The 27,068-nt window shown below is 42.7% G+C and overlaps 1 protein-coding gene across 2 annotated transcripts in view; it reads right to left on the bottom strand.

The window, feature by feature from the left end:
• Nucleotides 1-27,068, bottom strand: part of ASAP1 (ArfGAP with SH3 domain, ankyrin repeat and PH domain 1) — a 362,131-nt gene that overhangs the window by 67,308 nt on the left and 267,755 nt on the right. For both annotated transcript variants that reach the window (XM_049853747.1, XM_049853748.1), the window contains exons 10-13: nucleotides 23,021-23,096; nucleotides 21,478-21,564; nucleotides 13,595-13,695; nucleotides 8,260-8,329 (exon numbers count right to left, since the gene is read on the bottom strand). In XM_049853747.1, the coding sequence (XP_049709704.1) occupies nucleotides 8,260-8,329; nucleotides 13,595-13,695; nucleotides 21,478-21,564; nucleotides 23,021-23,096 (334 nt within the window). The remainder of the gene's footprint in view (nucleotides 1-8,259; nucleotides 8,330-13,594; nucleotides 13,696-21,477; nucleotides 21,565-23,020; nucleotides 23,097-27,068) is intronic.

Here is a 27,068-nt window from a genome sequence, read left to right as displayed (position 1 = left end):
CAATGCTGTAGCGTGGCCAGAAAGAACTGAGCTCCGGCTAAGAAGTGAGGCTGATGGTACTGCACCTGATGAAGGTGCTAGACAGTCACCCTTTCAGGCATTTCCACAAACATTCGTTGAGTGCCTACTCTTTGCCAGTGTGTAGACTTTGGGCCAGTCCAGGAAGAACTCTGAAACTCAGATTTCCCACTTAACTGTAATAAACACTTCAGTCCACTGTCTTGGTACCCTAACCAGAGTTCACACACCAAAAACCCTGACTTAGGATAACTGTATAAAATGCATTAATTTGATGATTAAATACCAGAGCTATGGAGTTTTGTTTTTTTTAAGTATCCTTCATTACCTTTTATCAACAAAAGGGGCAGTGCGTGGCTGAGGAAAATAATTTGTAACAGATTTCTATTATCCTCAACAAATGGCAGCCATTAAAATGATGAAATCAACATCATTTGTCAAATACATAGCCTTTCCTTGTGCTGGAAACCCTGGTGGTGTAGTGGTTAAGTGCTACGGCTGCTAATCAACGGTCACCAGTTTGAATCCGCCAGGCACTCCTTGGAAATTCTATGGGGCAGTTCTACTCTGTCCTATAGGGTCGCTATGAGTCGGCATCGACTCGACGGCACTGGATTTGGTTTTTGGTTTTTTGGTCGGAGAGTTACCCATTAAGTCACTAAGGTTCAAACAGAACATATGATCCCGTCTAACATCCGGGTCATAAGAGTAAACTGAACAAGGCACGGGCCACAGACACTTTGAGGGGGTGAAGTGACCAGAAAGCCTTGGGGCCAAAACCCTGACAAATGTGAAGACACAGAGCAGACAAGTGGGTGAGTGTTCAGGCAGACAGAAAGGAAGCAGAGAGGTGGTTAAGGACACTGTAACTAGGTTCACCTATGACCCCATTTTCCTATCTGGATATTTAGGATTATCAAGCCCAGCCTTGGAAGAAGCTTAAACCTGCCCACCCCTCTGATTTTACTGCCTCATCTCGTAAATGGATCTTCATCTAGAACAAAGATGAGTATGAGACTTCTAACTGGCCAAATTCTGACTGAGGTCGACATGCCAGTTTACAAACTTTACAAAGGTTCCTGCAATTGGCTGAGATTTACACACCCCCACTCCCATAGTCTCCTCCTTCTTGTCCCTCTCCATTATAACACTGGCACACATTGGGGGAGGGGGCCTTCAATGGCCCTCCACCCTGTCTGAACATGAGAAGCACCTGGGAAGCTTTCACAAACTACTGATGCTTGGACTTCACCTCCAAACCAGTTAAAATCTCTGGGGATGGGACCAGATGGTTCTAATGTGCTATCAAGGTTGAGAATCATGGGATTAAGTGAGCCAACTGCAGCCTCTTCTAACCACTTGTGATGGCTCACTCAGATGCGCGTAATAAAGATTTTCATCTGAAATGAACGTTACAGTGACACCATTGATACGTAATGTTGGGATTTAGAGAAAGAAGGGGAAGACTTTTCATCAAGACCCAAATATAGTAAAAATCCCTGCAGAATGTATCATTTGGGAGAATAAATTCTAAGATGTAGCCAGGCAGATTCTACACCTGTTATAGAACTTGAACTCAAAAAGCCTTCTAACAAACACTAACTTCTTCAGTTCTGTGTTTGCAATGTGGCAGAAGCCTACAAAGATACTGTGACGTAGGTGGCCTCCTTAGTTTTGGAGAAGTGCTGCTTATGTTATATATCCAAATAACATCTGTACTTGAACAATCGTATTTCTCCTGCCTGTGAACATGACTGTCAAGATTCAATACCAGCGTCTTTGGACATGAGGCTGCATTCTGAGCTTGATTTAGGAAAGGCAACTCTGGTCTTTTGTTTTTTAAAGGTTCCATGTCACAAAGGGCAGCAAGGTGAGGAGCTGGCAAAAGTGAATAAATCAGAGAAGTACTATTCAAATGGGGAGGGAGAAATTCAACTAGAGAATTGAAACATTGGCTCAGGATGTTGTTGCAAAAGTTTTTTCTGGTTCTTGCTCAATTGGAACCTTTGTGACACCAACTGTAAGTATTTTTTAAGCTATTACGTGACTTTTGTCTTTTTTAATCCACAATATATAGATACTAATATCTCTCCAAGCAGTGTCTTATGTTAAGTGTCCAAACAGTTATTCAAAAAGGGTACGAAAAACCGTACCATTTCTACCATATTGGCTTCTCTCAGAGCTCCCTGGACACTCCTTCCAGGTTCAGGACTCTGGACCCTACTCTTCCTCTAGTGGAAATGTATCCCTCCTTGCTTTACTGTTACGTGCTCAGAAAAGCCTCCCCTGACCACGCTGAAGGAGGTGCCCCATTTATTTTCTCTCACAGCATCCTGCTCATTTCTTTTATAGCACTTATCCTGTGTTTACTCCAAGCTCCTGGTGGGCAAGAGTCAAGAACCACCCCTGCACATCTGCAGCAGCCAGCCCAATGCCTGCTTTAGAAAGGAATCAATAAGAACAATGAAATGAGCAAATTATCCCCATTTGACATTCGAGAAACTGAGGCTCCAAAGACTTAATTTACCCAAAGTCCTACAGCTGAGTTGGGAGTTTGAGCCTGGGTCTAAGAGGCTCTACATCTTGCCTTTTTACAATTAACATTGCTTCTTTCTAATCTCTTTGAGGACAAATATGTGAAATTGGGGAGTCCAGAACAGCCCCAGAATGCCATAAAGGCTGAATCACAGAAATAAGGTTATTACATACATGGCAGGTAAGGAAGAATCCATTGTGCAGGTCTGTGCTTCCCAAGTGTACTTTTACTGCAGTGTTTAAAACCCTTGAAGCTGAATGCTATCTTCAGGGCTCTGGATTGGACTCAAAACAATAGTCCCTAGGGTCCAAAGAGCCCAACAACAGGGAGACGTGAAATTCTTGCTTTAGTGAAATACCATGGAAGGTGACAGAACGGCTGTACACCTCCAGCAGGCAGAAATTAAGTTTCTAAGAACAGACAGGTACCCAAAACACGCCTGGCTGAGTACCTTCAGGCGTAAAGGAACTAGCAATGCAAAAGGATTCCAACAAGCCCCAGCTCAAAATGGACGCAGCAACACATCAGGGGAGAATAGTAATAACAGCTGGCATTTATGAGCACTAATTATGCCCCACAGCCTGCTCTAATTACTTAAAATCAATAAACCCTTTTAATCATCATAACCACCTGTGAGTTAGGACTATTAATAGCCTCGTTTTACTTAGATGGAGAAATAGCCACCAGGGATTTGGTGTCAGAGCTGGAATTCAAACCAGGACTTCCAACCAGTTCATTTGGATTTGAACCCCTGCTGGGAAGTTACATTTCTAACAAGTTCTTAGGCAATGCTAATATAATCTGCTAGTTACGGACCAATTCTGAGAACCACGGTAGCTCTCAAAATTTATTATACATAAGAGTCACCTGGGGATCTTGTTAAACTGTAGATTCTGATTCAGTATGTCTGGGGTGGAAAGGCAAATTCTCAGGAGGGGGATGAAATGGAACAAACTGGTTCAAAGCCCTGATACAAACGCAGACAGACTGGCTCCAGGGGTCAGCTCACTGAGATGAGAACAATAGCCAAGACAGTAACAACCCTTACGGGACACTCATTGTGGTCTAGGCTCTAACCGAACCAAACTCGACTGCCGTGGAGTTGGTTCCAACTCATAGCGATCCTACAGGACAGAGCAGAACTGCCCCACGGGGTTTCCAAGGCTGTAACCTTTATGGAAGCAGATTGCCACATCTTTCTCCCGAGGATTACGGCTGTTGGGTTCAGGCCACCGACCTTTTGGTTAGCAGCGAAGGGCTTAACTATTGTACCACCAGGGCTCCTTTTCCTGACTCTAAAACGCATTAAATGTACTATCTCATGTACATGTCATGAGAGAGAGACAGACAGACTTAGGATGTAGTAGGAAGAGCATTTGAAAACTGGCCCCCACTGTCTACAACCTGCGTGACCCCAAGCAGGTGATTTAATTTCTCTGATTCTTAGTTTCTTTATCTATAAAATGCTGTTTCATTCAAGAAATATTCACTGAGCAATAACTATGTGTTAAGCAATGTGCTATGTATTGGAATTCAAAGATGAGTAAGACATTATCTCTACCTCCTAGAATTTCCAGCTTCGTGAAAAATATAGTGACATCTATCTTGTAGGGCTATCTTAAAGATTAAAAGCAGAGTACGCTGTAAGGGCTCAATAAAAGGTAGTTCCCTTCTTTAACCCATTACTTAAACCATATGTGACACTGAGGTTACTGAATTTAGAAAGTAAGCGTTTTTAAAACACGTAGCTTCTTATACTTTTGAAATTAGTTTTTCAGGAGAACAACAACGAAGTAATATTCCATCTATAATCATTGTTTTCTCTTTTATAATTTATTATATAAGTAATGCTTATAATAAAAAAGGGAAAACAGTTCAAAGTGTAGAAATCTATTCACAATGGTGTAGTGGTTTGATATAAACTTTAGGCTTAAGTTTTGAGGCAGACTGAAATGTCTGCCACAGGGTCATTAGAATTATACTTAGAAATTGAAGTACCTTACACTGTACTTCAATACACTAAATGGTCCATAAGTGGAAGCCATTATTATTAATACTATTTTAATAGCAAGTTCAGAGAGTCCACGGAGTTGATAGTATACTGCTGCATTACACCTTGTATAGTGTTGCATTACCTTGAATAGTCAATTTAAAGCATTGTCTTTGAACAGATACTTGAAACACAATGAACTTTCAGATTAAATCTTCTAAGGATGGGCAGCAAATTCTGTAGGTGTACAAAGAAGAATATTTTCTCTAGAACAGTAAATTGGGGAGATAAAGGCTGTCTAGGGGAGATCTTCACCCATGGTCAAGTCAACAAACCAGGTCTCCTTAATCTAAATGCCCGCACAGCTCTCTCTGGAACCGCTTTGTAAAAGCAACCTAACAGTGACATCCATTGGGGACCTTCAAGCCGAGGAATTCTCATGTGTCAAGAAGCTCCAAACAAAGGCCTCCAGTGTTCTAATAACAAAGGCTCTTTCCCGTCACCTTTTCAGAGATCACTGAATCCCATGTTTTCCCAGGAAAAGGCTGACCTTGATTTTCAACCTAATTCTAAGTAATCGATGTCATTTACAAAGTAAGGAAATGCCATCTAAAACCAGGGCTTGGAAATGGTTCATTTTGGTTCGACCCCCTGCTGAGAATTTGCAGGTCCATCCTGGGTATACTGAATCAGAATCTACAGTTGATTCTCATGTATATATAGGAATTTTAACAAGACCCCCAGGTGATTCGTATGTCTACATAAGAATCTTGTGTATCTTGTTAAGATGTAGATTCAGTACATCTGGGCAGGAAATGCAAATTCTTAGTAGGCAGTCGAACTGGAACGAACTAGTTGAAAGCCCTGGCCAAAACTGGCTACAGAGACTTTTCAGCAGGAGCAGGAATGTGATTACAAGCGATGTAATTTGCAGCAAAAAAGTCTGACTTTAGGTTTATGCTGACAACAACACTGCCAATGAAAAATGCAAAACAGAGTAACACAACTCATGGGGAGGAATGTTCTTTCCCCCAGGCTCCTCCAGGGCAGGAGAGGTGAGTCTACAAGTTGTGATGTTTGTAGCAGGAGAGGGCTGCCTGTCAATAGGTTTCAGTATCCCTATTACTGTTATCCAAAGAGGTAACAGTAACAGCAAGAAAGACTATTAACTGAGTGCCCACACAGCAGGAGTGATAACACACAGCATGTTATCTCAGTTAATCCTCATGGCAGCTTTCGGGAGTTAAGTATCTTCTCAAGGTCATATAGTAAATGGCAAAGATGGGATTCAGAATCAAATCTGACAGATGCCAAAGACCATTCTCTTAGCCATTGAACAATGAGGCCAATGTGATAATCTGTTGGTAATCAGAACCTGAAGAATGCATGTAAACAGTTGGCTTGTTCATAATTAATGTGTTTTGGCAGGAAAAAAAAGGAAGGATGACAGAGAGCCTTTTTTAAGCAAATGGCCAAGGTCATATAACTAATAAGCGATGCCACTGGTACTTGAACCCAGGTCTGTCTGGTTCATTCCATCAACTATGCAATCTCTCATCACCGTGTGCTGCTTTCTGCAGCAGACACTCAAGGAAAGGAAGGAAACGGACCACAGACCATGATGGGACTTCTCAAAATGCCTAGTGAAGACTATTCTAGCCAAACCAATCCAAAGGAAGAATTCTCCAGCAGAAGGTAAAGACAGTCAGGGTGCACAGGGCAAATCTTTGACCAAAAACTTATGACCTATATAAAGATGACTTTTTTTTGTTTTATATAAAAACTCTACGTGAAGAGTTTCTGTTCTAGTACATTTAACGAGGAGAATACTCCCTCAGGACTGGAGAAGCGGCAGTAACATTTCCCTCAGGGTTTTTCTGTCTTTTTTGTCTCCACTCACTGACTAATTAGCGTGGTCACACTATTTAGAATCAAACCAGCAAATAATATCAGACATCCTCAGAGCCTGAGCTCTGCTGAGGAACGCTGATTGAAGATCAGAAGAGCAGTTTATAAGGATTCCGGCAACAGAGTCAGTAAGCCCAGATGCACGCAAAGGAAAAAGCACCTCCGTTTATTCTGGAAGACGAGCAGGTCTGCATATTCAGATGGACTGATGACTAGCCTAGACCTGGCAGAGTAGAACCTAAATAAAAGCTTCCTGAACAAATGAACAATTGCTAGACAGCTTCAATGATAATTATTAACCGATCTAAGTCTGCCAGCATGATTTCTGATGGTTGGTTAGTCACAACTAGCATGATGGTTAAAAATCTTGAGTGGAAGCTGAAGATCTCTGAGGAATCACGGGGCTGGGCGGAGGCGGGGGGGGGTGGGGCGGTGTTCTATACTGGGCAAGGATGGAGATGATCTAACTGCTCAAGTTCCACAGGGGGCAATAATCTTTAAGATGCAGGCAGTCATCTACAGTCGGGCACGGTCACAAGGGTGCACTGAGCACCTCCGGTGTGCCAAGGTCTATGTCAGGGCTGAAATAGGAGAGACAAACAGGACCTGAAATGTGTCCCGGGCAACTTGTAGCTAAAAGGATGATAGAGCTCTGTAGGGGGAGAGGCAAACAGAAGGGGCATGTGGACCATGTCAGACAGGCTCAAGTGTGAATTCTGATCTGCCACTTACTAGCCAAGTCATGGCTCTTCTTTGTGCCTCAGTTTCCTTACCTGTAAAATAAAGGTTATAATACCACAAGGGTGGGTGGGAGGATTAAGTGAAATAAATGTTACGATGTGTACAGCATGAAGAAGTACTTGATAAGTGGGAATTCCTTTCTTCAACAAAGGGAAATCCAAACTCGACTGTAACACTAGCAATGCAGTAAGTGCCCACCCCTCACTGCCATTGTCCTGCTGGCAATTAACTGCTTATCATAATTCAAGGTCACAATCGCCCCCCAAAACCAAACCAAACCAAACCCGCTGCCGTCGAGTCGATTCAGACTCATAGCAGCCCTAAAGAACAGAACAGAACAGAACTGCCCCATACGGTTTCCAAGGAGTGGCTGGTGGATCTGAACTGCCAACCTTTTGGTTAGCAGCCTGAGCTCTTCACCAGAATGCTAAAATTTAACAAGTTTTTTTTTCCTCCAAGCTGGGATGACTGAGTTAAACCTCATGCACATTGTTAAAGACTCTGGTTTACCCTGCCACTTCCGTGCCTGCTTGATACATTTTCCATTATAATCCAGGCATCTTTGAGAATTAAAAATAACTTTTTGCTTGTTTAAAAAGGGCAAAAAGTAATTACTTGTTTTTATCATACACTTTTTTGATTACCATCAAGATCAACTTTTCACATGTATTATTATTTCCTACATCACTTCCTCATGCAAAGCACATCTTCTGTCCTCTTTATAATTCAGAAAACTTTAGGCTTTTCACAACGATCAATGATATTTCCCAAAAGGTAAGATTATAAAATCTAAGAATACCTGATTCAGTTTGAGAAAGCAAAAAAAAAAAAAAAAACGTTCTTGTGGGGCAACAGAAAGGTAAGATGCAGAACACTACGAATGGGGGGCGGGGATGGAACGGGGGTAGAAGAATATCCCAAACTATCTAACCCAAATCCATACAATAAATCTGGGAAAAATGTCCGTGCTGACTTTCCGGCTGGCTACATCACCGAGTTAGCTCTCTAGTCTCTGCAGACAGGAAGCATGAGCAGGGCACCGTGGTAAGTTACCGGGCACACTTACTGTGGCATGTGAAATGGTCAGCATTCCGTTCTTGACAGCACACTTCCTTCTCTGCCACACTTTCCGGAGCCTAAAGAACAAGGCAAACACAACCTGATGTAGTATCTGGGCCATCCCGGGGCATGCAGTTATACAGTGTTATGCATAGTAACAGAAATGGGAAGGAAAAATGGCTCTTTAGGCTAGGAGAGGCATCTCCGGCCTTGGGGTTTTCCTTTTCAAATTAGTCTTATAAGAAACCTGCCACAACAAGGACTTAAAACCAACTCTAAACACAGACAATGCTGTCTTCGTCTGTATGTAACTACTAGAAGCACAGTTTGCCCCAGAGCATGCTCCCGACAGGGAAGTAAGAATTTGACACTGACTGACCAAATGTAAAATTGAACACACTGTGCTCAAAATGCTGGTCTCCTCAGGAGGCAATTCAGAGCAACTACAGTTAAGCGCCGGACTTAGGGACAACTTGGACTTAGGGACAACTCGGACTTGCCCTTTAATGTTACGTAAACTTGCCCTCATTCTGACAAGACTGAACCAACAACCCCTACTTACAACAAATTCATCACAATCACCTTTACTTGCTACACCTGCAGCTTTTAAAGCACTGAAAAAGCCTTGAGCCTTATCTTACACTAAACTAAAAAAAAACACCAAACCTGCTGCCCTTGTGTTGATTCCAACTCACAGCAACTTTGAAGGACAGAGTAGAACTGCCCCATAGGGTTTCCAAGGAGCGCCTGGTGGATTCGAACTGCCAACCTTTTACTTAGCAGGCGTAGCTCTTAACCACTATGCCACCAGGGTTTTCTCTTGCATTTAAAGTAAGCCTAAATAAGAACCCCTATGCACCCAGTCAGGCCTACCTACAAATTCTATTTAAAGACACACTTAGGAACTAATCTCGTTCGTAACCTGAGGACTGCCTGTAATTGACCAACTATCCTCAAACTACAGCTAAATCCCATACGTTCTTCTAAAGGTACCAACTAGGGAAATGTATTAGAGGTGGATGCTGTCAAATAACCACACCTGCATTTGGTTCATGTACTAACTCTCTGCAAGCGGCTTTGCATCCACCTTACCCTTGTCTTACCTGTCTACACAGGTGACGCACTGCCTGTACGTGAAGCCAAAACCAGGGTCATCTTTCTCCATCACCACATTAAAAAATATAAATGATCAAACTATTCAACCTGAGCGAAGGTTCCTTATTCAGTATACTGAGTAAAGTCTTTATTTGTTAGTTTTTCTTACACATGTGTCGTAAAGGAAAAAGCCAAAAGGTCCACATTCTCTTGCACTGCTAATAAAGCCAAGAAAATTAACACGAAAGCATTAATATTCTGGTCAAAGAAGTCACTAATGTGGTACTTCCCGATCACCAGAGGAAGAGGACTAATATTAAGACATTTCCTTGCAGATGTGCCCAATCATTGTCAATACCTGGATAACCTTTATTCCCGTGACTTTTAGGGAATAGCTTCACTTGTGGTGAGCTTTCTGCGTCTGTCCTGAAAGCTTCTCAGTGCACTAGTCTGCGTGGCTTCTGACTGGACACACCAAGGACTTTCGCCTTCTGGTGTTCACAGAGGGCACCACACAAGACCACCATGTCAGAGTCTCAGAATTCCAGAAGAGGCGCTTTCTCTTAGAAAGTGGCCTGGTATAATTAAAAGAGTACCAACTTTGACGCTGGATTACCTGGGCTTCGATCCACTAGCTTTGTGACTTTGTGCATGTTACCTGACCTCTCGCTGCCTCACTTTGCTAATCTCTATCATAAAGCTAATAATGCCCGCCTTCTGGGACTATATTCAGAAAACATATGCAAAACAATCGCTCCTTTGCCTCTCAATAAATACCTTGGGGCCATAAAGTTTTAACACTATTTTTAAAAATTAAAAAAAAAAAAATTGTTTACAATGCCACCTCCACTATATTCATCTTTGAAAAAAAATTCTTTTTTTTTATTGTACTTTAGATGAAGGTTTAAAGAACAAACTAGCTTCTCATTAAACAGCACACATATTGTTTTATGACATTAGTTAACAACCCCATGACGTGTCAACACTCTCCCTTCTTGACCTTAGGTTCCCTATTACCAGCTTTAAAACTGTTTTCAGCTGTGTAACAATCCTTTAGGTAACAAGCAGTGCTGCAAAACTAGGGTTGGAAGTAACTAACGCAAATGACCCTGCAGAGAAACTCACATGGCAAACAAGTGTGTTTTCAAGTACGAGCAGCTCGCTTTTTTCTCTTCTACAGAAGGCAATCACAAGCAACTATGGGTTACCGTTATTCATCCTTGCTGCCTGTGCAGTTAGAAGGAGGTTGGACCACCTGACTTCCAACCTCCTTTCAACTCTAAGATGCAATGGCTTTTCCCCTTATCTCCTCCAAACAGACTGCAAGCAAGGTGAGGGTGAGGACCATGTCTCATTCGCCTTTTTCCTTTCAGCTTCTAGTAGACTGTCCTAGATACTAGTGTGCTTAATAAATGTGTGTGCAATGAATGCGTGAAGGAAGAACAGACCAAGAGAATGGGGAACCAGGTGTGTGAGTTTATGCCAGTTTATGCCCTGTGTACCCGAAGGGTGATCATCAACAGCACCGGCACCTCCTCTGAATATCAAAGGGAAATAGGCCAGCATTAAGTCAGGAGACCCAGGATCAAGTTTGGGCTCTCAGACTGACTGGCTGTATGATTTTAGGCAGGTTACTTGGCCCCTTGGGATGAGCTGCCTTATCTGTGAAAGGGGTCAGACGAGGTGTGTGTGTGGTTCCTGTGGTGGATGGCACACGATCATCATCTCCTTGACCATTTTAGGGTTTGAACTAAACACCACCTTAGGAAAGACCTTGCTGACCTTCCTTGGACTCACAGATGTTCAATGTTTCACTTAGAAACAGGCGATTCTCATTTCCAGGAAACCACTATGGCTTCAGGCGAGGAGGGATGAAAAACATGACTGTTCTATACTTCAGCTGAAAAAGACTCCTGACAGTGCACTGCTGCCTGCAACAGAAGGGAGCAGCGACAGGTCACCATAGGGCCAAGGGGTGTCTGTACGACAGGTGACCAGGAGAAGGCTGGGGCCCTGGGCCTGGGCCTTTTTCCTGCATGATAAACTACAGAGTTAGTAATTCATGTGCACTCAGTACCATGCAGTTTGGGGCTGTAATTTGCTCACTGTGTTAGTTAAAAAGAGCCTAGTGTTAAGCTAGGACTTTGGCAGCTGGTGTTTCATTTCTTATTTCTAGCAGGACTAACTCAGTAAACTCAACACACCTTTACTGACACTGTACGATCAGCCAGGCACTGTGCCATGTGCTGGGATGCTTTTCTCTTTACAGTCTGTATCAGCAAATCCTGCTGGTCCTCCTGCATTCTCCAGAATCTGCCCACGTTTCACTACCTCTGCTACTGTCCCCTGGCCCTGCCTTCCATCTCTGGTCTGGGTTTCTGCAGCTGTCTCTTTTGCTGGTCTCCCTGCTTCTGCTCTAGCACCACATACAGTCACTCCTACCATGGAAGCCAGAGAGACCCTTTAAAACAAGTCACTGATTGTGTCATTCCTCTGATCAAAACTCTCCAGCTCTCCATCTCACTGAGAACAAGGCCACAGTCCTTACAGTGGCCTCCAAAGCCCTCCTGACTTCTATACCTGCCCCTCTGACCGCATCTCCTATGACCCCCTAGCACACTCACTCTACTCCAGCTATGCTGAACTCCTCGGGACTGATCACAGTGTTAAGCATGCTCCTGGCCACTCTCTATGCCCCCAGGTGACCACACAGACCATTCCTTCACTTCCTTCAGCCTTTGCTCAAACGTCACCTCAGTGCTATCTTCTCTGACCATGTTGTATGCTAGCAAGAACCACCTCCTACCTCCCACGCTCCCTGGATCCCTTGCCTTGCTTTGTCTTCCTCCATAGCACTCATTGCTATCTGACCTGTGGTATAATTACTTACTTATTGCCTGTACCCCCATTAGAATGTGAGCTCTATAAGAGTAAGGACTTTCTTTTGTTTGATGCTGTATGTCCAGCGCCTGACATATACTGTATTTTTACACAAATAACACACGTTATTTGCTAACTGCATCCTCCCCCTGCGAGGTATTTTCATAAGCACGTTATGCCACTTTTAAAAAAAATTCTGCTGTAAAAAAAATTAGTATAGCATGCTTACAAAAATACCTTCGGGGGAGGTACGGCTACAAACAAACACTGAAGGTGTGCATTATTTGCATAAAAACATGATAGTAGGACTCTCAAAAGGTATCTGTTGAATGCATGAATAAAATGATGTGTAAAACTGACAAAAATCCCAGAAATATTTTCAATTTTAGCAAATTAAAACAAAACAACAAAACTATGAGGCTTAGGTAAAGCCGAAGAGCACATATCCACAAGCAATCAAAAGCCAGGCTGCTTTTTTTTTTTTAAAGAAAGATGCCAATTAGTAAAGTGAGTACTCATGGTTGTCTCAGCAGCAGCACTTTTTTTATGGGCGTTTCAGCAGAATGTGTAAAAGGAGACCAAGGATAAAGGTTGTTATAAACTTATTATGAAGGAGAATCATTCGTTCAAGCAGCAGAAAGAAGGCCAGTGTGGTTGAACCAGGGGAGAAAGTGGCACAAGATGAGCCTGGAGAGAAAGGTGAGTCCCCCATATGTGATGCGGAGCAACTGGGGCGTTTTAAGCAGGGGAATGACATGGTGTGCCTTGTATTTTCTGAAGGACCACTGTGACTGCCATGTGAAGATGAATGGGAGATAGGGAAGCACAAGAGAAGAGAGACCAGCTAGCAGGCTGCAAAAACAGTCCAGGAGAGGGTGGTGGCTCACAACTGGGCGGGGGCAGCAGAGAGGGCAAGAAATGTATTATTTTCAGAGTTAGAAATGGAAAGCTTGTTGCTAGCTCGGCTGTAACAAGAGGAAAGAGAGGAGTCATGGATGACTCCCAAGGTTGAGGTCTGAGCAGCCAGGGAGACATTCCAGGTGGAGGAAACTCCTGGAACAAAAGTGAGTATGAGGCCAGCACGCCACCTGCTTGCTTCTTGTTCTACTCGGTACCTGCCTTCCTAAAATGCATGTTACATGTCATGGGCGCTCTGTAGGGGCCACAGAATAATCACTGGTTTTTCTACAGGCAGCAGGTGAAATCTCTGACTCGCTTGAAGACCAGTGTGCTAAAGATCTGAAGCTAGCACAGTGGAAAGCTTTTAAGCGTATTTTCCTATTTGAGAGGCTGAAAAAGTTCCTAGGGTCACAGCACCCAGGAAGTGTGCTAATGGCCCACAGGGGCGCTGGGGCTGGTGCACATACCCATCGCTTTTCTTCAGTAGGTATCCCTTCTTCTCACTGCCGTACTCCTTATTGCCCTGGAGCTGATGCATGCTATATCCTCCTTGCCGGCTCTGCGAATCCTAGAAAAGAAACCACAGAATCAACAAAAACAGGAGGCAGCTCTCAAGTCCCGGATGCTATTCTGCCACTGAGCCTCTGCCCACTGGGCCGGGCCTAAGAGAATCACAGAGCTTTAAGAGCTGACAGGGTCCTTGCCTTTATTTCACAGAGAAGGAAACAAGGCAGGTAAACAATTGCCAAAGGCATAAAACAAGGCAGAGGCAGAGCTGGGACCCAGGCCTCCTGATTTCTAGACCAGGGAGCTTGCTCTTCTTGTCTGAGCTCAAGCACACTGCAGTGGTCGACAATTATATGACTCAAATCAGTTTATATTAACAGAGGCAAACCCGGAAAGGACTGGGTAAGATTTAAGTGGACCACAAAGCAAAGTTCATGCAACCTGAATGTGCGCTTCCTTTAGGCTACACCTTTTCTCCCTTTAAGCACTCTGCCAAAACACCCACAATAAAAAAGGCTGCTTCCAAGAGGGGTGTAAAGAATTATTATAAAGTTCTTGTTAATTTAAAAAGATGATTCTGTGGTAGTGAGAAGTGATGATGTGATGAAAAGGGTGACGAGGGTCAAACCAACAACACAGATGCAAACAAGCTGGACTGAAGACAAGCATCCCACTGACTGAACCACATTCCTGAAGACTGCATGACGAGAGCGAGCCATGCATGGCACGATGAAAACTAAGAAATGAACAACACTGAATTGCAGGATGAGAACACAGGTCTTCAGGCAGGTAAGGAAGAAAATACATTCTCACAACAAGGACTGACTTACTCTCCTAGACTTCGATCGCGAAGGGCAAAAGAGAAAAAGGCAGAACATTTGAAAATATAGTTAATTGCACTGAAAAGTCTTACCACCAATAATGTAAGCATTTTTATACAATGCACATAGAGAACATCATTGTAAAGATGATTAAAACCAGACAACACACACAACACACACACACACGCGCGCGCACACTCTGCCTTTGGAATCCTGATAAACTTGGGCTGATGTAACAATAAAATATCTTTATATTTATCAGCTTTATTTCAGGTCATGTTGAGTGAGAGCAGAAAAACAGCTGAATGGAAGAAGACGAGGTACACATTTTACAAAGATGACAAACCTCACAGCATGTGCACACAGGGAATCCACACCTCAGTGAAACCCAAAATAAAGAACTGCTTAGAAAAATGTATAATAAGAACCACAAATTGGAGGAGGGCTCTTTGGGTCTTTTTTAACACTAAGAAGACTTAATAAAAACATTAAGAGGAGCTCTGGTGGCTCAGTGGTTAAGTGCTCAGCTGTTAACCAAAAGGTCGGTGGTTCAAACCCACAACTACTCCATGGAGAAAAATATGGCAGTCTGCTTCCCTGAAGATTACACCTTTGGCAACCTTACGGGGGAAGTTCTACTCTGTTCCGTAGGGTTGGTATAAGTCGGAAATGACTCAATAGCAACGGTTTGTTTTTAAAAAAATTTTTTTAGCAACACCTGAAATGTGATGTGATGAGGCAGGAAGCTAAATTCATACTGATTACTTACTCATGGCTCGTGCACAGCATACCTTTTAGGTTATGATGGCTTTTTTCTGGTATTCAGGATCCTTTTGGGCCACACAGTCTGTGCTCAGTGAATGCAAATTAATGTAATAACAAAAAAGAAAAAAAAAAAATCCTTGCCACTGAGTCAATTCCGACTCATAGTGACCCTGTAAGACAGAGTAGAACTGCCCCACAAGGTTTCCAAGGAGCGGCTGGTGGATTCAAGCTGTCAACCTTTTGGTTAGCAGCCACGCTCTTAACCACTGTGCCACCAGGGCTCCAAGTGTAACAACAGCAGAAGGAAAATCTCTAGAACAATGCACCTTTGTAAGGCTGTTCTACACAAGATGGGCTTCTGTTCAAAATCAAGTCCTAAACCCCTCGTAAAAGCCAGGTCCTGTGAAAGGCACTGAAGATAGAAACTAGGAAGCAGTGCCTGTCTGTCTTTGAGGTGGATGCTTACAGCGTGTCCACATCACTGTTCTGTTCTCCCGTGCGGGTAACTGAGAAAGGTACAGGTGCATCTTACCAGGGGAGTGACTCCTATTAAAGAGGTTACAAACCCTAGTCATTTTCTTAACCTCAGCATTTTCTCCGTCTGTAACTTGCCAGATGCCCTCCTGCTGGAACACCGAATTTGGCAATTTTAACCACACAGGGAGGGATATGGAGTGAACTGGAATCTAGGAATCACTTGAAAAATTCCCCAAATGTTGACTTTGAGTTGGGGCCCACAGCCATGAATTCCACAGCCATCTGGCTCACTGAGTTCTTCCCTATGGGACCTTCCAGGCCTTCTGGATGGAGAGATGACTAAGGGGCTGTCCTAAATACCACCTACTCAAAGGCGCAGGCTTCCTCTACCAGTGCCCTAGTGACAGTCCCCAACAGCAACAGGTGTGGTTTTTTTTTTTTTTTGAGGGAGCAGCAATGTGTCCATAATCCTAATAAAGAAAAATCAGAGCTGAGTAATAGGGAACTGAGCCATGAAACAAAACAAGAGGCAGGAATAAATGAAATCCACAGATCTTTCTGCTTTAACCCAATGAAATCACATGAAAGTTACTTGACTATGGACTTGGGATCAAGGAATGCTGCTGTATCTACACCTCCAGAAAAATATCAGAAGCAGAATCTAAAGTCTCCTTCGATGTTAATTCTTATTAAAAGAATAACCCTCCTTTCCTTAGAACCCTTTTCATTGAACTAAACTTCTCCACACGACCATGTAATTCCTAAGTCTGTATGAACGCTCTAAAACATGTCAGTCATCTTTAACCTTAACCCATTTGCTAATCTATAATTCAAAAGCCTAAATTTTTTTAAAAATAAAAGATTTTTTTAAAAACAAAGATTCAGATTCTGGTAACTTATGAAACAAAAAATTCTATAAATTTACCATTAAACTTTCTTTACATGTATTTATTAGGCTTTTAAATTCTGAATAACAAACACTTAGCTTGCTTTAAAGGAGCCCTGGTGGCACAGTGGTTAAGTGCTTGGCTGCTAACTAAAAGGCTGGCAGTTCCAACCCACTAGCTGCTCTGCAGGAGAAAGATGTGGCAGTCCGCTTCTGTAAAAATTTACAGCCTAACAACTGATGACTGCCCTGACAGGGAACATAACAGAGAACCCCTGAAAGAGCAGGAGAGCAGTGGTACGCAGACCTCAAATTCTCATAAAAAGACCAGACTTAATGGTCTGACTGAGTCCAGAAGGACCCCGGAGGTCATGGTTCCCAGACCTTCTGTTAGCCCAAGACTGGAACCATTCCCAAAGCCAACCCTTCAGACAGGGACTGGACTGGACTATAAGACAGCAAATGATACTGGTAAGGAGTGAGCTTCTTGGATCAAGTAGACGCATGAGACTATGTGGGCAGCTCCTGTCTAGAGGGGAGATCAGAAGGCAGAGGGGGACCAGAAGCTGGCTGAATGGACACGGAAATACAGGGTAGAGAGAAGGGGTGTGCTGTCTCATTAGGGGGAGAGCAGTTAGGACTATATAGCAAGGTGCATATAAATTTTTGTATGAGAGACTGATTTGATTCGTAAACTCTCACTTAAAACACACACACACACACACACAAAACCACCAGCCAAAAAAAAAAAATTTACAGCCTAAGAAACCCTATGGGGCAGTTCTACTCTGTCCTATAGGATCGCTATGAGTCAATCCACTTGAGGGCAATGGGTTTGGGTTTTTTTTTTTTTTTTTGAGGTTGCTTTGTAACAGACAAAAATGCTTCCAGAGGTGAATAAAACAGGTGAATTCTAGGCTTTGACTTCAGAAACATATTCCATTAAACTGAGCAGGAAGGAAGCAATGTTTCAGAAGTCTAGTACCAACTTACCAAAATTAGCCACTAATGGGTTTTATGGCTTAAGAAAGACATATTGTTATTTGGGAAATGATGGCCATTCAGCTTGCTCAGGGGCGCCCTCTAAATAATCAAAAGAGGATTTCCCTTTTTGAGAAAGCAGACCTTGGAAAATTATGAACACTAATAATGATTGTATAATTATTATTGGAGAATTATTAACACTAATAATAATTTTAAAAAACAACAGAAAAAATGAAATAGGTCCTAAATCCCTTGATAGCACAACAGAAATCAACATGTTTTCACAAAACATGGGAAACTCACTCAGGCAAAAAGAGAAACCTAAACTAAAACAACGAATTTAAAATACTTTGGGGGAAATTTCATCATGCCAGCCAAGGAACATAAACTATAGGAAGAAATCATGCTCTTATTTTTTACTTCAATTTCCTATTCTCTATAGCCAGAAAACCAAACCAAAACCATTGCCGTTGAGTCAGTTCCAACTCGGAGCAACCCTACAGGGCAGAGCAGAACTGCCTCATGGGGTTTGCGAGGCTGTAATCTTTATGGAAGCAGACTGCCACATTTTTCTTCTGTGGAGTGGCTGGTGAGTTCAAGCTGCCAATCTTTAGGTCAGCAGTCACGCGCTTAACCACTGTGCCACTAGAGCTCCTTTCTCTATTAGCAGTACAGACAAATCGCCTTACTTTCTTATTAAGAAACCTTATTAACATATAAAATGCATTATTAAAGAATAAAATCTCAAATCTTTTTAAACCACAAGCAATACACACTCACTGATTTAATGCGGTTACAAATATTTCTGTCATCTAATTTAAAACTAACCCACTAGTAGAAAAGCTTCAAACTTCTCATGGAAGGTATGAGTGGAGTGTGCCAAGAATTCCTTCCATTTTATCTTACTAAATATCTACTGAGTACTTTTGGGTACCAGATACTGTGAAGAAGAGAGAATTTGCTCTCAAATGATTTGCAAACTGTACTACCAGGGGCTAAGACAGCTCATCAATAGACTCAAACAAAAAGCTGGCATTTTTGGAATGATTTAGTACTTCCTAAATAAGATTTATGGGTATCATTACTAAAAATGAACTATTTTCAACCCTAACCATGGTTATGCAACACATAGTTCTTTTGGGAGGTTAGGCTATTCTAAAAGCTTGCTTAGGATAATCAAAATTCACACAGCATCTGCCAAAAGACAATGAAGACTCAATTTGACTTTGGCAAGAAAATAAATGAGTCTTCCAAACATCCTGGGGTCCTATTTATAACTAAAATTTTTAAAGCTTTCTTTAGCCAAGCCAAGTTAGAACTGATGGTGAGTAGGCTACATGATTTCTTGGGTGCTTTTAAATTCTCAGGTCATTTTGTAGAATACTCTTCTTAAATAGAAGCACTGTGGCCAGAACCCTCTGATGAAGAGTCTCCTCTGCTATTTATTCCAAGTCATTAAAAATCATTACCTTCTAAACTCATTTTGCAATGAGAGATGATAAACAGGAGGAGAATGGAGTAGGCATGCTGTGAAAAATCAATTCTACTTGTAAGATACTCAGAACATGGTGCCAACGAAAACTCATCATTTCTTAATTTGGGGTGGAGTTAAAATAAATCAAATTATGTGCACTTCCTCACGTACACACTCCTTTGGAGGACGTGTAAATCCGTTCTTTAGCTAGCACGAGCAAAATACTCCAGTCTCTGCAAAACAAAAAGGGACTACAACATTTCTCTTCTCAAAGAAGCTTCCATGTACAGGAAGGAGGTAACTTGTGTGACAAAACAAAGGTAGGAAGTGGTTAAGTGCACACGAGGGAGTATAAAATCTCTCAATTTTCTCCCTAGACAGAAACCCACCTCCTACCCCCTCCATTTGGATCTTTCTATCACTCTTACAGGCATCCTTGGGTGGTATAGATGGTTAATGTGCTCACCTGCTAACCAAAAGGTTGGCGGTTTGAGTTCACCCAGAGGCAACTCAGAAGAAAAGCCTGGTGATCTACTTTCAAAACATTAGCCACTGAAAACTCTATGAAGCACAGTTCTACTTTGACACACGTGAGCTTGCCATCAGTTGGAGTTAACCGGACAGCAACTGGCTTTTTGGTTTTATCGCTCACTGAAGGAGGAGACCACCTCTCCCAGGGTTTGTATGCCAGCAATAAGCACCTTCAAGAGCACAGCATACCTGTGGTTTAGTCTGTGGTCTAATGGGTTCTGACACCCCGAAGTTGTTCTAGATACTCTGAGGCCTCAGAACAGAGGTGCAGGCTCTGGCTGTGACTCTGGACGAGGTGGGAACTGACTTTCTTCCCGCAACGCAGATCTTCTGGCCACAGGTGCCCAGCGTTAAGGGGCCATATGCCTCTCACTTTATGAAAACCCAATGTGTACACAAACTGGATTTTAGGAAGCAGAGGAAGACAGGGTTAAATTCACTGAGTAATGAGGGCTCTTGAGGTTGCTTTAAAGGATTAGTGTGGCTGGTGCGCAGTTTCCCAGCCTTCAGGCAGCATGCTTTGTTTTTGTTTTGGACTTGTGAACCCCTTCCAAAAATTTTAGGACTTAAAAAAAAAAAATCAGTTTGACATAGTTATGAGATAATATCACAGGGAACTGATTATAACAAAATGATGTCTTTCATGTGGTTATTATTAAATACTGCATTTAAAAGTGACTTTAATCTATAATAATTTCATAATATAAACAGACACATTTTGACTTTTCCTCATTTAACGAGCGGTGCTCACTAGTCGAGCGTCCCTTAGGACGAAGTCGCTAGCTCCCAGCGTGACCTCCAAGGTCCACAGTGGGGTCCAAGCTCACCGGGAACCCTCATCTCGCGCTCCTCCCCTCGCCTTGCGCTGGACTGTTTGCAGCCCCAGTTTTCAGCTCTGAGTCCTTCTCAGGCTCCTCTTTGTCAAGAAAGACCTCTCCCTCGTCCTACGCTTTTTCTCCTGCGTGCCACCTCCCAAATCACGGCTCACAGCACTGATACCACTTTCGGCACTATTACGAGCTAATGCGGCTGATTGTACAAGTTAACAAGCTCCTTGATGAAAAATCATTTCATTCCGTATGCTTAATACCTTCAACAGTACACCAAACCCAGTGCCATCCAATCGATGCCAGTTCACAGTGATGCCACAGGACACAGCAGAACTGCCCCACAGGGTTTCTTAGGCTATAATCTTTACAGAACCGGACTGCCACATCTTTCTTCCATGGAGCCGCTGGTGGGTTCGAACCACTGATCTTTCCATTAGCAGCTAAGTGCTTAACCACTGCACCCCCAGAGCTCCTATGCTGGGCACATAGGAGGTATTAATTAAACAAACACATGAATCACATTTATAATTAAGGATCTATACTATACACATCTAACATCTACCATATATTATATACTCCATTTCAATGTCCAGGGACCATCTCACCTTAATTTTCCTAACTGTAGGACAAAACTCTTACAGGATTTTGCATCCAAAGATTTCTCTATTTCCCTGGCAGAATGAGACACGTCCCTTCTAGCTTCCCAGAAAGGTAAAGCTTGGCCTAAAGGGAATAATTACGGGGCACACGTCACAGCCTGTCCTTCTGACAGCCTGAGGATACCCTCCTGGAGTCTCATCTGCACAGCCAGGAAGGAAAACCCAGAGTCATGGAACAGAAGAGAGGAGCCGGGAAGGGCTTTTTATAGGGAGGGAAAGGGAACTTAAGCTCACAGGCTCTACATGGCCAACGTGGCAGGTCCGCACTTGTATCTTCCATCTTCTTCCTCCCACGACCACCCTGACAGGAAGCTAGCAACATGCCTGTTTTATTCCTGGGTTCAGGAAACCCAGAAGGTACCACAGGCAGCCTCACTTAAACTGTTAGCCCCGCCGGCAACACAGAGGTCACCTACTTCCTTCTGATCAAGCTGGAGAGAGGATTTGATTAAGTCTCGGAGTGCAGTCAGCTGTTTCTTTTCTTCGTCCTGGGTCTGTTTGATCTACGGAAGGAACAAATGCTTCTGTTACTTCCCGTTTGTGATTTTATGAGCAGAGTTTAATTCACCCAAATGTACCACTCACCAAACAAGTCAATTATGTAACTGATTTCCTTACGACAGACCATGGAATGCGAGACGGATGGTATTTTCACCTCATGAAAGTACCAGTAAGTTCTGAAATCGATGAATAACGTAATATGCTTTCTTGATCAATAATACCTCTAGGCTAGACAATTACTCTGAAGTACTGTGCTAAACAAAGTTAAGAAATAACATTAGAGTCTTTGCTTCTGGTTTTTCAAAGGGTGGTAGTGGGAGCACTATGATGTGAATCATAAGAGTGGCAAGGACTCCCACAGGCTAAGGCTTATGTGAAAGTTTACAAAGTACCACAAGAGGACAAAGGACTGGTGCTGCTTTTTAAATCACTCAGAGCTTAATCTTAACCTGGACTATGTTAAGTGTTAAAATCAGAAAAAAACCAACAAAACCAAAAACCTATAGGTATTAACATTATTATCAATAACTATACGAACCAAACCAAAGCCGCTGCCGTCGAGCTGATTCCGACCCATAGTGGCCCTATAGGACAGAGCAGAACTCCCCCACAGAGTTTCCAAGGAGCCCCTGGTGGATTTGAGCTGCGAGCCTTTTGGTTAGCAGCCATAGCACTTAACCACTATGCCGCCAAGGTTTCTAACTGTAAAACTTTATTGGAACATATGTAGTTGTGCTCACAGTACATATACTCTTCACATTATTCAGTGCCACGTGGTTTATCTGGAGCCCTGGTGGCACAGCGGTTAAGAGCTCCGCTGCTAACCAAAAGCCCGGCAGTTCAAATTCACCAGCTGCTCCTTGGAAACCCCATGGGGCAGTTCTCCTCTGTCCTACAGGGTTGCTCTGAGTTGGAACCGACTCGATGGCAATGGGTTTAGTTTACATTGTTTATGGGAAATAGGTTTACCATTTCTACATATATATATTTTTTTTTCCCAAAAAAGTTTACATTTGATTTTTTCTATTACAGAAGCGGAACCTGCACATTAGGGAAAAGAAAAAGAGAGACAGAAAGAGAAAATATAAAACAAGCAAAAAATCATAAACCTGCCTATACAGAGACAGGCACTTTTATCCTTCAAGGATCAAGCATTCTGTCTACAACTGCTTAGGGTGGCACTTACATGTGACGTTACTGAACCTGGGATGGAGAGCTATTAGAGCCAGGGTTCTGCATGTCCCTCCCTCCTCCCTCTGCCTCTCAAAGGGCCCTGTGGTATATTCGGCCATTGACTACTTCTCTGAGTTAAACTGAAGGCTTATGTGACCTAGGCTTATCTTGACACAACACTCAATCAAGACAATCTCGTCTTTGATACTCTTTTAATAATTTCCAATTCATTCATACTTAACTGTGAAAGTAGATTAAAATGTATGTATTTTATCGATAACTTACATTATATAAATCAGCAGCCAGTTTTTCAATGTACTGTTTCAATTTATCAGCCGTTTTCAAGCCATCTTGAAAGAAACTACAATGAAAAACAACGGGAAATTTATCAGCAGTATGAAAAAAGAACTGAACCACAATAACTCACAAAATCTGAAAATATCTTTCCTCTATACTTATGAATATACACAAAACACTGACAAAACTAATTTCACAATTTTATACAGATGTACCAACAGTAAAACCTGGGTACCATCTGACATTAGTTAGTTGATATTACCCCATGCACCTGTGAGTTTGTCATACTGTGGTGGCTTGTGTGTTACTGTGATGCTGGAAGCTATGCCACCAGTATTCAAATACCAGCAGGGTCACCCGTGCTGGACAGGTTTCAGCTGCTCTTCCAGACTAAAAAAGGACCTGGCAGTCTACTTCTGAAAAAAATTAGCCAGCGAAAACCTTGTATCAACGAGGGACCAGTCTGTGGAGAAGAACATCACGCTTGGTAAAGTAGAGGGTCAGCAAAAAAGAGGAAGACCCTCAATGAGATGGATTGACACAGTGGCTGCAACAATGGGCTCAAGCATAACAATTGTGAGGATGGCGCAGGACTGGGCAGTGTTTTGTTCTATTGTACAAACGGTCGCTATGAGTTAGAACCTACTGGACAGCACGTAACAACAACAGTAGACATCACGTTGTTAACTGTCATCAAGTCGGCTTCAACTCACATTGACCTTTTGTAAAACAGAAGGAAACACTGCCTGGTCCTGGGCCATCCTCACAATTACTGGTATGCTTGAGCCCACCATTGTAGCTATTAAACTTACAGATATCACACACTGTAAATTACAGCTACAGTTCCAACACAGCAATTTCATGTGTACAGTCATCTATACATGGAACAATTACCCCTGGTTATGCGACATTTGAATTCAAAAGAGAAAGGCATGTCAATCAGTTGTCTACAGTGAAGCTGAAATGGACGCTGTAAGGAGAGATGTGACTGAACTAGAAATCGAAGCAGGAGGAAAGAGTTCATTCATTTCCCCAACGATCCCTGTGCTCTAACACCTTGAAACACAGGATTTAGCAACAGTGGTACCGGTGGAAGTGGAAAGCTTAATCCTGCCACATATATCAGAAGGTTGCATTATCTCATCCTGGATAATAAACAGAGCTAACACTGGAGAGTGCCGATGAGCATCTATCACACGCCGAGCACTCTGCTAAACACTTTACATGAGTTATTTAGTCCTCACAACAACCCCAATGAGTTAGGTACTTCTATCCAGGTCTGCCTGATAGTGAAGCCCTGCTGAGAACCACCAGGTGAAAATATGCTAATTTTAGAAAGTCTGTCAGCAACAGGGATTTGGAGAAAAGGGGACTTTTGAGCTAACCTTCATTTAACTGGAAAACTGCATTTAACAACTCATCTTCCAACAATCGGGTTTTCATCACTGCCTACTGGGATGAAAGTTAAACTTCTTGGCACAGTATTAAAGAACCTTTGTGTTCTGGCTCCTTAATACCTTTTGAGTTATCTCCTACCATTTCCTCGTAAAAACTGAGTTCCAACCACGTTACATAATTAGTTGCCTGTTCTTTCTTGCTACTCCCCCAGGCTTCGTATATGCTGTTCCCTCCGCCTGCTAAATTCACTCATTCTGTCGAGGCTCAGTTCAGTTGCTCCCTCCCTGAGCAGCTCTCCCAAGTCTTGCCAGTCAGGGAGTGGGCGTCTGTGGGCACTTGCTTGTGCCCAGGTCTACATGCCAGCCCTAGGGCAGCTAGCAATGCCCATCACAGAGCACACTGTTTGCAAGTGTTACCTCGAACCAGCATCTTCTACATCTGGGAGAAGACACACAGGCTGCCAAGGAGAAATATGGCCGCAAAGTTAATCGCGGCAAAACCAATTTTGGTCCCTGATGCTGCACTTTAAATCATTTCTGGAGAAAGGTTTTGAAGGTAGAGTGCATGAATGTAAGAGGAACATTGTCAGGACTTCTCACAACAGAAAAAACAAGGGCTTTGGGGTCAGATGGCTATGGCCAGAATCTGTGCTCTAGGATTTAGTAGCTGAGGCCCTGGCAGGTCACTTAACTTCTCTCAGCCTCAGTATGCGCATATGTGAAACAAGGTTAATGGTCTAGATAACGCATATACAATCACCAAGCAAAGTGCTGGGCAGTCAGTGTGCTCAATAATGTTAGTTTTCTCCCCTGGAGCTGCAATGGTTATCACATTAGAAGTTCTTTCCTTCCCAGAAGGATACAGATTCTTTGCAGGTATTTTGATTTATTGTGACTTTCAACATAAAGGGGATGTAATTACCACATCTTAAAAAAAGTTTAAGTATAATAGAAAGTGAGTTTAAGTGAGAATATTCTAGATCTGTGCTTTCCAATATGGTAGCAACTAGAAGCCCTGGTGGCACAGTGGTTAAGAGCTTGGCTGCTAACCCTAAGTTCAGCAGTTCAAATCCACAAGCTGCTCCGTGAAAACTCTATGGGGCAGTTCTACTTTGTCCTATACGGTCGCTATGAATCAGAACCCCTAGATGGCAATGAGTGGGTGGGAGTTGCATGTGGCTATTTAAATTAACAAAACAAAGCTTAGTTTCTATAGTTGCACTAGTCACATTTCAAATGCTCCGTAGCCACATGTGGCTCAACCAATAACCACACCTGTTGCCCTTGAGTTGATTCTGACTCATACGGACCCCATAGGACAGAGAACTGTCCCATAAGGTTTCCAAGGAGCATCGGGTGGATTTGAACTGCCAACCTTTTGGTTAACAGCCATAGCTCTTAACCACCTAGTGGCCACCTTATCAGACAGCAAAGAATCTGAACACTTCCATTATTGCTCTAGATAAAGATTTAGCAAACTGGAACTTGAACAGTATATGCAAGAAATATAAAAACACAGTACAAATTTTAGGGGGAACAGGAACTGTTTTAGGTTGAGGTGGCACTGATAAAAGTGAAAACTTTTTTTTATCAGAGGTAGATGCAAGCTAGTAGGGGGGCAAATTCCTACCAATTCCACAAAAGGAAAAAAGACCCAAAGAATTCTATTTTCCCACCGCTAAATTCTTCAGAAACATTACAAATGTTGATTAGAAAAAAATCACTGTAATGAAGGATCATTTTTAATCTACAGTGATTCCATTTTTGTAAATAAGACAAACTACACATATAAATCCAGTCATCTTCTGAGTGAAGAGATATAGTTCTTTTTTCCCTTGACATCATTTTCTAAATTTTTTTCTAAAACAGATCATGTATTACTTAGGCAAAACACAGTTAAAGAAAAGAATCTTAGGCAAAACACAGTTAAAGAAAAGAATCTTAGGCAAAACACAGTTAAAGAAAAGAATCAATGTTCAGTCTGGGAGTACAAGGCTGAGCTGAGTCCCTCTTGGAAAGTCACTTTGGGCCAATCTCTCCCTTTGGTGAGACGCAGGAGGAGGATGGGCTGCGGGGAGACAAGTGACCCTGACCTTTACCAGTGATGTACTAGTAACTCCACTGACAGCACTGGCCAACATCTAGCCAACTGCATTGTTCGTCTGGTGACTCCTCCCTTTGGACTTGAGTCACTGAGGCTTCAGATTCAGCTATGAAGTAGGCAGGACACAAGGCCCACAACCACATGAACTGCTTCATTTCACTGAAGGCAGTGGGTTTCTCTGTTCCCCCTGTCCATCCTTTCTCTATTCTAGCCTACTGGTTCAGTGAAAATGCATGGGCTCAGGACTCAAAGCATATTATATTTTGGCTTTAAATCTTCCTATACATGTAACTGGAAACCCTGGTAGCAAGGTGGTTAAGAGCTACGGCTGCTAACCAAAAGGTTGGCTGTTTAAATCCACCAGGTGCTCCTTGGAAACCACATGGGGCAGTTCTACTCTGTTCTATAGGGTCGCTATGAGTCAGAATCGACTTGATGGCAACGGGTTTGGTTTGGTTTTTTGGTATACATGTAATCTTGGGCAGGTTATTGACCCAGTGTGAATATTAGCATGCTCATCTCCAAATGTGGACAA

The sequence above is a fragment of the Elephas maximus genome, chromosome 15 (assembly GCF_024166365.1).
Source record: "Elephas maximus indicus isolate mEleMax1 chromosome 15, mEleMax1 primary haplotype, whole genome shotgun sequence".
In the NCBI taxonomy this organism is placed as follows: domain Eukaryota; kingdom Metazoa; phylum Chordata; class Mammalia; order Proboscidea; family Elephantidae; genus Elephas; species Elephas maximus.
Note: the sequence above shows the minus strand (reverse complement) of the source record. Positions and strands in the feature narration are given on the sequence as shown.